The sequence below is a fragment of the Psammomys obesus genome, unplaced genomic scaffold, assembly GCF_907164565.1.
Source record: "Psammomys obesus unplaced genomic scaffold, mPsaObe1.curated_primary_1811, whole genome shotgun sequence".
Taxonomy (NCBI): Eukaryota; Metazoa; Chordata; class Mammalia; order Rodentia; family Muridae; genus Psammomys; species Psammomys obesus.
The window spans coordinates 68,925,736-68,939,356 of NW_026585504.1; the positions used below are offsets into that span (position 1 = coordinate 68,925,736).

The 13,621-nt window shown below is 47.6% G+C and overlaps 1 protein-coding gene across 6 annotated transcripts; it reads left to right on the top strand.

Moving 5' to 3' along the window:
• The first annotated feature begins 774 nt into the window (after positions 1-774).
• On the top strand, positions 775-13,370 carry CUNH1orf116 (chromosome unknown C1orf116 homolog). Of its 6 annotated transcripts, none has more exons than XM_055602353.1 (5): positions 775-1,059; positions 4,823-4,985; positions 6,270-6,455; positions 9,776-9,956; positions 11,058-13,370. In XM_055602353.1, exons 3-5 carry the CDS (start codon positions 6,351-6,353, stop codon positions 12,575-12,577), a joined length of 1,806 nt encoding a protein of 601 aa, XP_055458328.1. In that variant the 5' UTR covers positions 775-1,059; positions 4,823-4,985; positions 6,270-6,350; the 3' UTR covers positions 12,578-13,370. The 6 variants fall into 6 exon arrangements, with proteins under 6 accessions (XP_055458328.1, XP_055458356.1, XP_055458337.1 ...); XM_055602381.1 differs by having other exon boundaries at positions 9,779-9,956; XM_055602362.1 differs by lacking the exon at positions 4,823-4,985.
• The last annotated feature ends 251 nt before the right edge of the window (positions 13,371-13,621 follow it).

Below are 13,621 nucleotides of genomic sequence, written 5' to 3' on the forward strand. Positions count from 1 at the left end.
TTAAATTGAGCAATTCTTACATGATTTTTTTTTTCCACTGCTAGCAAGTGAAATACCTTTAAAGTTGATAGTTACCAGGGATGGACTACATTCAGAGAAATAGCAGAAGCCCAGTCTGGCATGAGTGGCCTCTGTACCTGGAAGGAGATTTCTTCCTGGAAGCGGGAGATTCCTTGATTCTCTTCACACACACGTCAAACATTTCCACACAAAAACTTGCTAGACTGGTTGGTAGCTGACTTTATTTTTAATGTCCATTGCCACCTTCTCTAAGCAGCCAAAAGAGGACTAGTGATCCAAACGACAGAGTCCAAGCTCTCTCTCTCTTCTGGTTATTCTAGCGGGGAAAAATCCGGAAAAAGACCTCCTAGAGGGAGAGAAGTTGATTTTATTTCCCCAGAGAGAAAAAAAAAAAAGGCCAGGACAACTGTCAGCAAGCTCTGGGGAGTGGGTGACTCAGGTACTTCCCTAACCTTGAGATCCCTGAACCTCCTCTGGATATGCTGAGCAGTTAGAAAAGCTGGGTACAAAACTAGCCACCAGAATGTTAGCCTGGAGAATACTTTCAGCTTCAAGTGGAGGAAGGCTAGTCTACACAGAAAATCTGGTTCTCAGCAGGCCCATAGAAATGCATAGCGCCCAGCCAGACTGCTACGTTCCTTTCTCTCCTTCCTCTCTCAGTTCAAACCAGCTCCAACCTTCTACAACAACTACCCTTTCTTTTTAGCTCTCTATTGGCTCTAAGCAAAAAAGGGGGTGGGATGAGGGCCGGGGTTGGCTAAGACAGAGAAGCACCTCCCTGCTCATTCCCCTGCTGAACCCTCCTTGACTGAACAGCTGGAATGAGGAGCAGGGAGGGAGCTATGATTGGCTTAGAGTCAGCAGCAGGGTGTGTCCAGGCGGCCCCGATGAAGCATTTACCTGTCTAGGTAAGTCAGGACGAGGTCAAAAGAAGAAAACAGTGGGAGTCGCCGCGCCGAGAAGCAAGCCGCCTCCATCTCTGCCCTCTGCAATAGAAGGGCATTACTTTCTTCTCTTCAGACCCCCAACCCAGAGAAGGTGAGTCAGTCACTAACCAACTGTTGCTTATTCAGCAAAGGAAAGGGTTTTAAGGGAAGGCATAACTACAGGGCTGTGCTGGGAAGTGTCCTTTTACACACAAGTTGGGGTTTTCATCTCTGTTGCTCAAGTCGTCTCTCAATCAGCCTAAGATTAAGCCATATGAGAGGCTTTCCAGAATTGGAATGGTTTTATGGAGCACTGGGGAACATCTCTTCCATCTACTTATTTGACTTACATAAGCATATTGTACAAACAGAAGCCAGAGCCAGTCATGGTGGCACACGCCTATAGCCATAGTACTCAGAAGGCTGAGACTGGAGGATGGAAAGTTTGAAGTCAATCTGCTGGACTACACAGCAAGTTCCAGACTAGCTGATCCTACCTGGCAAGACCTGTCTCAAAAAAAAAAACAAAAAACAAAAAACAAAAAAAAACAAAAAAAAAAAACCTTTGCTTAGGATTTGGAAATTTCCATTTCTGAGCAACTAAGATCAAGTAGTGAATTTGAAAGAAAGTAGTTGGATAATTGGAGTACAGAAAGAACGGTGGGGAGGGTCAGGCAGGTGAGCCAGACACCTTAGTTTTCCATTACATTTGTGAAAGAAAATCCTCCCTGGCTCTGCGTCTATCTTTATTTAAATGAAGAGTGCAGTGAATGTGTTAGTTGGTAATGGCGCTGTCTGTGCGATATGTAAAGTCTGAACCGAGCTAGATTGTTTGCAAGGAGAATGGAGGTTTGGAAATGTTGAAAAAACTCCACCTCAGCTTAGTTTGGAAAACCCACACTCTAGGTGCCGTCAAGTTTACTTAGGGTCTACTAGTTAATCTCTGACTTAACCTGTCCATAGATGTAGACCTTGGAAAACAGAAAGTTAGTTGACCATGCTGGGCCTCACCCACATTTTATTTCATCTCAACATACCAAGCCGGGCCAGAGTGCCAAGTGGGGCTGAGGCTAAGGTGATGCGGCAGAGTGCTTAGAGTGGAGAACCAGACTCAGGGAGAGGTTCTGCTCTGCACTTCTTCAGGTGTCCCAGCTGACAAAATGGTGCAGCTGCTGGGGCTGCCTGAGGAAGCTGCAAAGTTCAATGAGGAGTAAGAAAGCTCTCTATCATTAGCATGGGGACCAACACCCAGCCGCTAACTTTACCTCTGGCCTTGGGCAGAGGAAAGGGCAGGTGAAAAGACACCAACATATAGCCCTACGTGAATATATTTAGTTTCTGGTCCTGAATGCTGGAGCTTTAAATGTTATCTTTTCCACACTGCATAGAGTCGGCAACCGTAGCTGGCAAACTTGTCAGCAGTGAAGGTGATGAGGCTCTCCTGTGCAGAGAGCCTTCAGGTCCCTTTCACAAAAGCACCAGGAAAACAGAGACTAACATTGTACAAATGGAACAAATTTGAGTCTTCCTGGAGCTTTTGTTCGGTTTTCTGGATGTTCTCCAGCCAAGGCACATTCTGAGTCAGGAGAAAGCAGAGCCCCTTGCCTAAAAGCAGCATTCCATTGTGGCTCTCAGCTGAGCTCTTAGAAGACAGGAGGGTTTACTCATAGGACAGGATGGCGAGGAGGCCTGAATCTGTTCAGAAAGTCTGATTCAAATAGCCTAGTATGGCACACAAGCCTCCTCCCCACCCACAGCTTCAGATACCAGCTCTGCATGCCATTTATTTACTCTCTTGAAAGGCTTGGCTAGTTTCAGAGAAGTAGTTAATATTTAATGTGTCTTTGGATAGGTGGCCCTGACTATACGCTGTGGACATTTCTTAGCTTGTCTCCTTTTAACCTTGACTCTCCAAAAAAGGTCAGGGGTGAAAAGATACCAGACTCTCACCTTGACTGTTTTGCCTGTTTCTCAGGTTTCTTATCAGGCAGAAATGCTTAGGGTTTCGATTGCTCCCCTATTACACATTTCAAGGTTCTTCATTTGGTAAAAGGAAACAACACATTGAGGTTAGGCCAAGCCAGGGTCAAAGAGTGGAAAGGTGACTGGAGAAGAAAAATGTTTTCTGCTCAGACTCTTTGAGTCAGAACACTAGGTGTGGAAATAGAGTCCCAGCAGCTGAGCACTCATCCTGTGATGATGTGGTACGGACAGCATCACCTGCAACTGCATTTGGTGCTGTTTCCTTACTCATGTGCCTGCTGTCAGGATGACTAACTGACCCGGAAATACAAAGCTGAACCGGATAATGCACAGCTTTTAAGGCATGATGTAGGAGACAAGGGGATCTGTGGACTTTTAGTAGCAGAGTGGCTAATGATCCTTACTTAAGTATGTTGGCATCTGGTCAGTCTTGAGATGTCCTTTGTAGGTCTGAGTCATTCCTCCTTTACTTAGGAATTTGGGAAGATCCCCGGTTTTCTCAGGTATTGCGTGAAGACAATGCTACCAGTCTCCTGAAGATCTGATTAGTGTGTCTGAGAGCACTTTGTGCCGATAGCGTGCAGATGGTGAAAGCAGAGCCAGCCTAGTGGCTGGATGTCTTCAGTTGCTTCTGGTGTAGAAATGGGTGCAGTGCACTGCTTGGGAGCAACGAGACGCTGGCGATCCGGAGCGCACTTCAAGGGCCACAGGTAGTGATTTCTTCTGAAAGCAGGAGGCAGTGCCTCACCCTTCCGAAAAAATATTAAATTGTAGTGAGTCATCTTAAAGACTTATCACTCCGCATTCATAAGGAAAGCTAGACCACAAAACAGCCTTTTGAATTTGTACTGGCTCCTGGAAAACAGTGTTTTTTTTGTCTTATACAGTGTTATGCCCCTCGTGTCTATCAGGTGTGCACAAATGCTAAACAAACATTCCCCAGATTCTTCTAAGACGCTGACACTGTGGGAAGTAAAGCGTTATGAAAAAGCCTGGAGTGGTAGACTGAAGCCATGCAGAAACCTGCAAGTCGCTCACCGCATAGACAGACAGCAGGCTTTTTCAGACAGCATTTTTTTTTCACTGTTAGCTCTTTTGACAATCTATGTAATACATTCTGGTTGCTCTCTCCACATCCTTCCTTATTTTCCTCTCACAACCTTTCCTTCTCCCCGACTGTCCCTTTCCAAGATTCATGACTTAAGACTTTGTTGTGTGGCCCATTTAGTTTATGCAGGGCTACTTTTGTGACCAATGTTGGGTTCACCAGGAGGTACAATGAAGTCACTCGCCCTTTCCCTAAATCTATCCCTAAGAACTAGTTCAGCAGCCCCCTGAGCCCCTCCTCCATCCTTGCTTGGCTATTGGTGGGCCATTCTTACGTAGCCCCAGTGCTGGCTTCAGAGCGCTGGCTTCATGATCGCAACGGGTGTGCCATGCCTAGACTGTGACACCTCACAGCTTCTCCCACCAACAGCCCTCCTTCTGGCTCCTTCAGCCTTCCCACCCACTCTTGAGCCTTGGTGGGGACAGTACGAATGTCTTGTTTAGGATGGCCCACTCACGTGTTCCTACTCCCAGCACCGTATGCAGACGTGCTTCTTCAGACAGCAGCTTTGAGTGGAGTGGCCCTAACCTTGAAGGGTGTTAGGTTAGCTGAACCCGAACTTTCGCTGAACTGTGCAGCTGGGGTCACTAAACTTAGTCTGCAAGGCTTCTTGAGTTCCTGTGTCTTTGGGTTTGGGATATTGAAGAACTGACTTCACGCAGAAATCCTAGAGCTATCCCACATAGTGTTAATTACCATCGGACTTTATTGTTGTCCCTCCTTATCTCCTGAGAGGTTCTGAACTCTGTGTGTCTGGCTCAGGCTCTGCCTTTTCTTTCCCCAGTGTCCTTCTCATACTTTCCTGCCCCGTTTAGTGGTCTCTCCTAAGCAGAAGAGGAGCCATGTGAGGCCTTACCCTTGCCAGCATGGCCAGGCTGGAAGACTGATTCAACTGACCTAGCCCAAACCTGTCATTGGCACTGGAGCAACTATTAGCAGAGGAATATGTATGTACCCTGGCATCCAAGCCCCAAGTCCTCAGATCTCAAATAAAAAATAAATTGTCCCAGGACAATATACCTCCCATTAGGGGAGTAGCAGAAATGATTAAAATACAGTGCAGTGTTACAGCCAAATATGGACTTGAATCATATAAAATCTAGCTCTTCCCTAAACTTTCTATTTCCCCTTGCAACTGAATGTTCTTCATGATTCTTTAAATTTTTCATTTTCCATAAAAAGAGTTACCCTGACCTGCCCGCTCTAGTGGACTATTTCCCACAAACAAATGTGAAAATCAGGAGCAGCAATGAGGGGTTTTGTTTTGTTTCATTTTGTTGCTATTACTGTTCCCACAAAGAACTTGAAATATTTCCTCCAAAGAAGCTGGGACTGAGAGCAGCTAAACTGGACATTTTCTTGTTCATCTGACGTAGCCTAGGGAACTTCACTGTGAATGTCAGCAATGGCAGAACACAGGTGTTACACGGGGGAAACTAGACTGCTCTCAACCACTGCAGGTGCCATGTTCATATGGCCCAGGGCAGAAAAATGACCTTAGCCTTCTTGGCAGCATGTCATGTTTATGATGTTATTAACAATGACTGCAGCTGGCATTACTTTGCATATACTGCACAAAATGTTCTACATCGGTCATTTCCACTGTACCATAGTTTCATAACAACTCCAAGAAGTACATTATTAAGGGCCTGTAACCCCCGATTTAGACAGAACCCTTCTCTCCAAAACCTTCTCTTTTGCCCCCTGTGCTTGGGTTTAATTTGGTCTGAGATGGATCTTGTCTGATTTTTATAACAATAGTAGTTACCTAGTTAATTCACTTGGTGATTATCTGCCAGTAACAGAGCTGTGTGTGCCAACTCTCAATTAAATCCTTACATTAATCATATTTAACAAGTAATTTTCCTCAAATCAAATACAGGTGGCTCAACTGAGTTTTGAACTCAGAACTCAACCTCTCAACCTTGTAATATGTATTAGGTTGGGTAATGAACTCCTTGCTTAATAGTTGGAGGGAAAAGCAACTGAGAGAAAGGATAAAACTTCTTGTCTGACTAGCCTGTCCCTCTGCTCCCTAAATTCATCCTTCTGCATTTGAACTAGCTTATATGTCCCTCTGTGCAGGCTGGGGGTGGAATTCAACATGACCGGTCCATGGCCCCTTCCAGCTTTTTGCTTGCTTGAACTATTGCCGGCATAAACCCCCAGGGCCTGAGCAGGGCTTTGCAGAAGCTCCTGCTCACACGTGGCTTTGATTGTTCTCTTTTCAGGCCCAGCTTGGGACATTCTTCACTTCCATTCACTTCCCCCCTGGGAGCCCCTTTCACCACCCCCGTGCCTTGCTTCAGGTGATGCCCAAGAGGGAGCTTTGGCCAGCAGGGCTGTGCTCAGAACCCGTGACCCACATCGGCAGCTGTGACAGCATGATGAGCGCCACCTCCACCCACTCTGGAGCTGTATGTACTCTCTCCCTCTCGCAACCTGGCCTGCTCTGCATACCTGCCCCACCCCGCCCTGCCCTGCTGTGCCGCCCACCACCACTCACTGCACCTTCTCTCTCATCTTCTGCACCAGTGAGTGAATCACTGGATTCTTCTTGCCTCTGAGTCACCCCTGCTTCTGTAGAGGACTGGGTGGGACAACCTCAGAGAGCAATAGGATCAATACCCATCCACCCCCATTTTTATAAGATTAAAGAAAGAGTTTAGGTAAAAGAACAGGAGCAGGCTCCTAGGTCGTGGTGGAAACTGGAAGTTAGATTCTTGTGGCACATGGACTCAATTTTCGGCAATGTCCAGGCATAGTAGCCAAAGCCTTTAATCTCAGCATGCAGGAGACAGAGACATATGGATCTCTGTGAGTCTGGGGCCAGTCTGGTCTATATACTGAGTTCCAGGACCTACACAGCCATAGCTATATAGTGAGACCCTGTCTGGTGTGTGTGTGTGTGTGTGTGTGTGTGTGTGTGTGTGTGTGTGTGTGTTGGGGGCGGGGTGGGGTCACTGCTGTGAATTAGTATGGCTACCAGTTTCCATAAAAATCAAAGAGATCAGAGTAATTGGGAACCCTAATGGAGCTGAACATACCCAGATTCCCTTCTTAGAAGCCATATTACCATACTGGACATATCACCAATTTCTCTAAAGTTCAGTCTCTTCAGTTTGAGGTTGTTTGGTTTTTTGTTTGTTTGTTTGTTTGTTTGTTTGTAGTTTGAGACAAGGTCTCACTGCCTGGCTAGCCTAGCACTCACTATGTCAACCAGGCTGGCCTTGAACTCACAGAGATCCACCTGCCTCTGATTCCCAAATGCTGAAATTAAAGGTATGCACCACCACACTGGGTCTGCTTAGTTTTAAAACAGAGAAACTATTAATACTTAATCATAATCATAATGGTTCTCAGAAGGAGCAATAAGATGTGTGCGAGGTATGACTTTTCCAGGGGAAGCTTGATAGGGCACAGGCAGACCAAAGAGATGATTCCTGGAAGTTACTTAAGGAGCATGGGTGACTCAGAGATATCACCAAAAAGCCCCCAGCATGGGTGACAGCTCAAAACCTGTATCTCTGTAGCTCCCTGACCAATCTCTCTCTCTCTCTCTCTCTCTCTCTCTCTCTCTCCCTTCCCTTCCCCCTCCTGCCTACATAACCTTGGGGAGGGGCCATGTGAATCTTGTGACTTTCTGAGCTCCCTGAATAGGCTAAGTTTTGTTAGCTATGTGAGTCCTATAAGCTTCCCCAAAAATGGAGTGTCAGGGTCAGAGGACAACAGCTAAGCAACATTAAAGAGCGTCTAGAAAGCTAGGGTGCTGCCCAGTGATTACCTAGTGTGTCCATCCCCAGTCCCTTATAAAATAATAAGGAAAACAAATGCTGTTCTTGCGAGTATATTGGTAAACACCTAGTCTCAATATCTCAATCCATAGGAGGCTAAAGTAGAGGGACCCGTGTTCTCGGTAAGCCTGGGTTATAGTGAAACCTTCTAAATAAAGAGAGTTCATGAGATGGCTCAGGAGATAAAGGTCAGGTGCTGTTCTCAGAATCCACATGGCACAAAGAGAAAACTGACTCATGCATTTTTCTTTCTGGTATCTACACATGCAGTAGCACACACACGCCCACAAACACACAAGTACACAATACTAAAAATGTTTAAATGAATAACTGAATAAATAAAGCCTCTAAATAGAAAAGAAATGGCTCTCTATGAACAGAGTCAAAGATGTCCAATATCACAATGCTTATCGTTTGTGAGGTCATGTAATAAGCTCTATTTTTTTCTAGACGTGAAATTAAATTCTAGGTCTTACACGGTTGGGGTGAAAGAGTAAATATGCCTTGCATCCAAATGTAAGCATTCCTTCTCTGCTCATCATCCTTACATGTATGGCAAACCTGAGAGAAGGGCTTGAACTTCATTGTCTGATGCCCTGAAAGATATCTGGGAGTGTAGACTGTGGCTCGGGGTACAGTGGGGGGAGGGTATTGCTTGCCCTGCATGCACAAAGCACCGGGATAGATCCCCAACACCTCACAAAACGTAGCTGAGCACCGACGGAGGGAGGCGAGTCAGAAATTCAGGGTCATCCTCGGCTACTTAGCAAGTTTAAGGCCAGTCTAGGCCACACCAGACACTGGTCAAAAAAAGGGGCCGGGGGAGAAAGGAAAAGAAAATCTAAGTATTATAAAGGCTTCTTCCAAATGTTAAGTGTTTAATATAGTTAGTGTGTTCGTGTGTTTGTGTGTGTGTTTGTTTGTTTGTTTGTGTAGGAGTCAGAATCATCCTGGAACTCAGTAGTGTGTCCACCACACCTGGATGGCTAGATAATAAGTTTTGATATATAAACATGCGGCAGAGAAGCCAATACATACACACATATGCTTTCATTATATGCAGATTTTCTCTTTGGCATGAGAGGTTGGGGACACTGAGACATCATCTTGTTTCTGATTGGCAGACACCAGTATGAATAGTCATATTCCTTTGGATCATTTATAAAGGAGAAAACCAGAGAGCAGTGGTGAAGCAGTTACTATCAAGTAACTCCAAGAGCTGTCTGTGGGAGTCTCCCTTGCTGTGCAGGCCCAGGCAGCTGGCGTTGAGATGACTTTAAGGGCAGGGACAGGCAAGACTGTAAAGGCAACTTCACATTCTTCCAGTCTTCTGACTCCCCAGGATAGTTTTAGGACTATCTGGCCACCTTCCCCAGCAATCTCCGTGGGTCCAAACAGTCACAGTTCTAAAGTGTCACAGATTAGGACGAGGAGCAGAAATGCCAAGAGAAAGCTCAGGCCAAATGTCATATATCCCCATGGCTCCTTTTGGTGTGTGCCTAGCTGCTGTTGGCACTGGCCTGCCTGCCAGGTATTAGCTGAGAGGAGTGCTTTGAAAAGTTAAGGAGCTACCAGATACTAGTCAAGTTTTAGCTGTGTGTGGCCCTTACAATTCAGAGTTAGATGGAGACAGACTTCTTGAAATGTTGATTAAGATCACATGGAACTGGAATGAAACCCTGGGGCTGCTTCCAATCTGTGCCCCCAAACAGTCTACCTACTCAGGACTAAGCAACAGAAAGTGCCCTTGCCATCTGCCTAGGGCCTTCAGAACTGAGTCCTGGGGCTTTAGCCTGCCAGTCCTCCTTGATGCCTACTGTTGTGGGAAGCACCTTCACTGGTTGGCAGAGCAGAGCAAAGAGAAGGTTGCCAGCTTTGCAGCATTCTTTCCTTGCAGCGGGGCGAGTGTCAGGCACCCCCCACCTCACAATTCCTTCTGCCAGCAGAGTGACAGCAGCTACGACTTCCTGTCTGCTGAAGAGAAGGAGTGTCTGCTCTTCCTGGAGAAGACCATTGGCTCACTGGAGGCTGAGGCTGACAGTGGACTGTCCACAGACGAATCAGAGCCAGCTACCAGTCCTCGAAGTTTCCGAGCACCACCCAGCACCCAACGGGCGCCCCAGGGTAAGAGACTGCCTAGAGAAGCAACACTCAGAAGACCAGGGTCTCCTAAATGCTTCCCACCTTGCTTGTCCTCTGCTGCAAGCTCCCAGGCAGGAGTCCTGCACTCTCCCAGCCAGACCAAAGCCAGAGAGGAGGCTCCCTGGGAAGCCAGCTTCTTGTGTCTTTCTATGAAGTAACAGACACCTAGGAAGGAAAGCAGTTTGGCTAGCTCCCTTCTTGTCAGGAAAGAACTCAAAAAGAGATGTGATACCTCCAGTAGGGAGGTTGGAGGGAGGCCCCGGGAGAGAATGAGTCAGCACAGGGGTGCTAATCTGGGTGACCCAGAGATCAAGGCTGTGGAAGATAAGCGAGGAGTGGTCCAGTAGCAGGTGGTACCTTGAGGCCCCTGTTAAAAGGCAGCAGAAAGCCAGTGGGGTTCCAACTCAGTAGAAGAGGATGGATGGCACACAGTGTGAGGGAGGGTGTCCCAGGATAAAGAGAAAACACTGCTACAATGGACCATCCCAGCAGTATTGTCTATTCACTCAGTAAATACTTATTAACCAGGCCTTGGGCCCTCTGTTTAGACAGAGTAGAAATGGAAACTTTGTTGTGCCTTGAGGCTAATTCACTGAGCCCAGTGGACCTCACATACCTGCCATGATGACTAGCCTGTCAGTCACTGGTGCAAGGCACTAGCTATCACAGAAATATCCAGACTCTCATAGAAAGTGATCCAAAGCACGTCAAGTTGAGAGCAAGCATTTCCAGTGTGCTCGGTTACCTGAGATCCATGATAGCTATAAAGAACATCTTTAAGTCTCTCCCTAACTCTGGTGCATGAATAGAAGGTGGGAGAGCCAGGTTCAAGGATTTAAAGCAACTCAGAAGTGATATCGTCCAACCATTAGGAAAAGTCAATTCTCAGTCCAAAAGAACCTGACATTCTTGATCTATTAGTCTACACGACCTCCAGAAAACAGTGCCGCCCTGTTAAAAGTAAACAAGAGAAAACAAGACGGGTTCATTGGGGAAGACAGCTGGGGACGGATGTGCTTTCTGCTCTGTGGCAGCATTTTCACTCTGTTCACTCTTTTCCTCCGTTCTCCCTAATCCCCACAGGAAAGCCAGAGGCGATAGACATTCAACAAGTGCCAGCGCCAAAGAGAGTGGCCCAGTCCTCCGATCCCCCTGAGTCTCACAGCCTGAGCCTCAGGTCTGGTTCCTACAGCCTTCCCAGAAACCTTCATCTTGGCAGAAGCCAGAACCTCAGGGAAAACGCCACCCAGACTAACAGCCCCATCTCTGAAGCATCTGAGATATTCTTAGCAGAGTCTGAAAAAGGGCAGACCAGCCAGGACACTAAGCCCATCCAGCCACTGGTCCCTTCCCAGAAGGCTACCCTTGACCTGAACAAGGTTCTTATCCCCCCACCAGAGGCTTTTCAGGACATTAGGCCAAAGCAGAGTAGGGAAGAGAGCCCACCTAAAGAGCCAGAAGAACAGATACACACGCCACAGGTCCATACTTCAGACAGCTCCCAGAGGGAAGAGAAAATGTCTTCAGAAATGATGTCCCATAAAGCCACTGAGAAAGCCTGGACAGAGTGTCCACCGCAACCACAGCTGCCTCCTACCCAGTCCTCTCAGAATGCAAAAGCTGAAGAGGCTCCCCTACCATCAGGGGTCAAGCCAAACATCCAACAGGCCGCCCTTACAGCCACAAAGCCACGTAGGCTGCCACCTAATATTGTCCTGAAGAGCAGCCGAGGCAGTTTCCACAACCATCCCCAGAACTGGCTGTCAAATCACACTGAAGCTCCAGACTCTGGCCCAGTCACCTCTTCTCTACATGAACAAAGGAAAGCCCGCAGAGAGGCTCTGGAAAAGCTAGGGCTGCCCCAAGACCAAGAGGATCCCAGCCTTCTTGTAAATAAACATACCAGTGCCCTCAAAGTCAAGGATCCTCAGGCTCAGAGCCCTCCACAGGCCCAGGCTCCCGTTCAGCCAGCGTCCCCAGCTCTGGTCTCAGGAGCTGCTTCTGCAGCAGGAAAAGCTTCCTCAGTGAAGGCTATCACTCCTGTGGCCTCTCCAGGCAAGGGGTGGATTCCTGCCCAGGAAATCCCTCCAGGAAATGTTGCAGCTACCAAGTCTATGCCCATTCCTATTCCTAAGGCCTCCAAGGTGGACAGTTCCCTGACACAGCCCAAGCCTGACCCGCGGCTGACCCTCCAGGAAAGTAGCATCCCTGGCCTGAGACAGATCAATTTCAAATCCAACACTCTGGAGCGTTCAGGTGTGGGCTTGAGCAGCTATCTCTTGGCCGCTGAGAAAAAGCCCAGCTGCCAAACCAGCACATCTCTGGGAAAGAGCCCTGTCTCAGACAAAGTTTCAGCCAGCATCTTGCGTAATTCCCGGCCCCGGCCTGCCTCCTTGGGCATGGGAAAGGACTTTGCAGGAATCCAGGGGGGCAGGCTGGTTGACCTGGAGCAAGGCCAGTGCTCCCAGCAGATGTCCTTCAAAGGAAAGAGCCACGACAGGCTTCCTCGCCCCCCCTGTGTCAGTGTCAAGATATCCCCAAAGGGCATCCCTGATGGACACAGGAGGGAGGCTCTGAAGAAGCTGGGACTGCTGAAGGAGTAGCGTAGGCCACTGGCATAGCCAGCACCAACCCACCACCAGAGACTGGCTCTGCCTAGAGCCTTTGCAGCCTTGCAGCTCAGGGCTGGCATCTTCCCTCTCTGAGGTGAAGAAGGAAGAGGCTTGAGCCCAAGCATATGTTTGCACTCAGAGCAATTGTGCTGTTGAATACTTGCATAGATCATTCTGAAGATTGGTCCCACAAGGGGAGAGAGAGAGTAGTGTGTGTGTGTGTATGTGTGAGAGAGAGAGAGAGGGAAAGAGAGGGAGGAGGGACTTACATATCACTGACACTATTTATGTAACACAAGGAGTCACTGTTCAGAACTCTGTTCTTGGTTGAGATTTTACAAGTGTAAAATAAAGTTCAGCCCGTTCCAGAGCTGAGTGGAGCAGAGTGGCCAAACCTGAGAAGCAAAGTCAAATGAGACAAAGGAGGTAAAAGCAACTTAAAAAGATCAATTACATTGAGCCCATGACTGGTCACACGAAATAGGGAGCAGGTTTCTGCAGTAGATGGAGACTGGTTGTGTTTGCCGTGCCCCTCCCTCAGGGCCCTCTGGACCCATTCTGAGGCCATGGGGATCTGGTTCAGTGTCTTTGCCCACCGCCTCTGCCCATCTTTCTTACAGTGTAGTACATATTCCTGTCTCAAGACCTCATACTTCACTGAGAGCAGAGCCACTCCCCAGTCTGAGAAAGCTGAATAAATGGCCATGTATTCCTCCATTTCTACCTGGAAAAATTCTTGCATAGGTTTGATGAATACAGTAATAAACTGTGCCATGGCCCATGATTCTGGAGTCCCTCTTCTTCCTGCTTTCCGGGTCCCTGGCTGGTTTCAGGGCAGGTCAACACTGAACTGGAAACCCAGCCCAGCGGCTTTATAAATTCACAGTCGCTTCTGAACTTCTCCCTTCTTTTCAAAAGTCTTCAGGTTTCCTGGGGGCTAGAGAGGTGGCTCCAGGGTTAGAAGTGCATCCTCTGTTCAAATCCTAGCACCCACTCAAAATGTCTCTAACTCCAGTTCCAGCTCCAGGGCATCCA

Excerpts from the sequence above, each read along its gene's own strand:
- CUNH1orf116 (XM_055602353.1), top strand. The coding sequence starts at position 6,351 with ATGCCCAAGAGGGAGCTTTGGCCAGCAGGGCTGTGCTCAGAACCCGTG. Across the intron at positions 6,456-9,775 it reads CCTCCACCCACTCTGGAGCT|CAGAGTGACAGCAGCTACGA; the intron begins GTATGTACTCTC and ends TCCTTCTGCCAG. Across the intron at positions 9,957-11,057 it reads CACCCAACGGGCGCCCCAGG|GAAAGCCAGAGGCGATAGAC; the intron begins GTAAGAGACTGC and ends TAATCCCCACAG.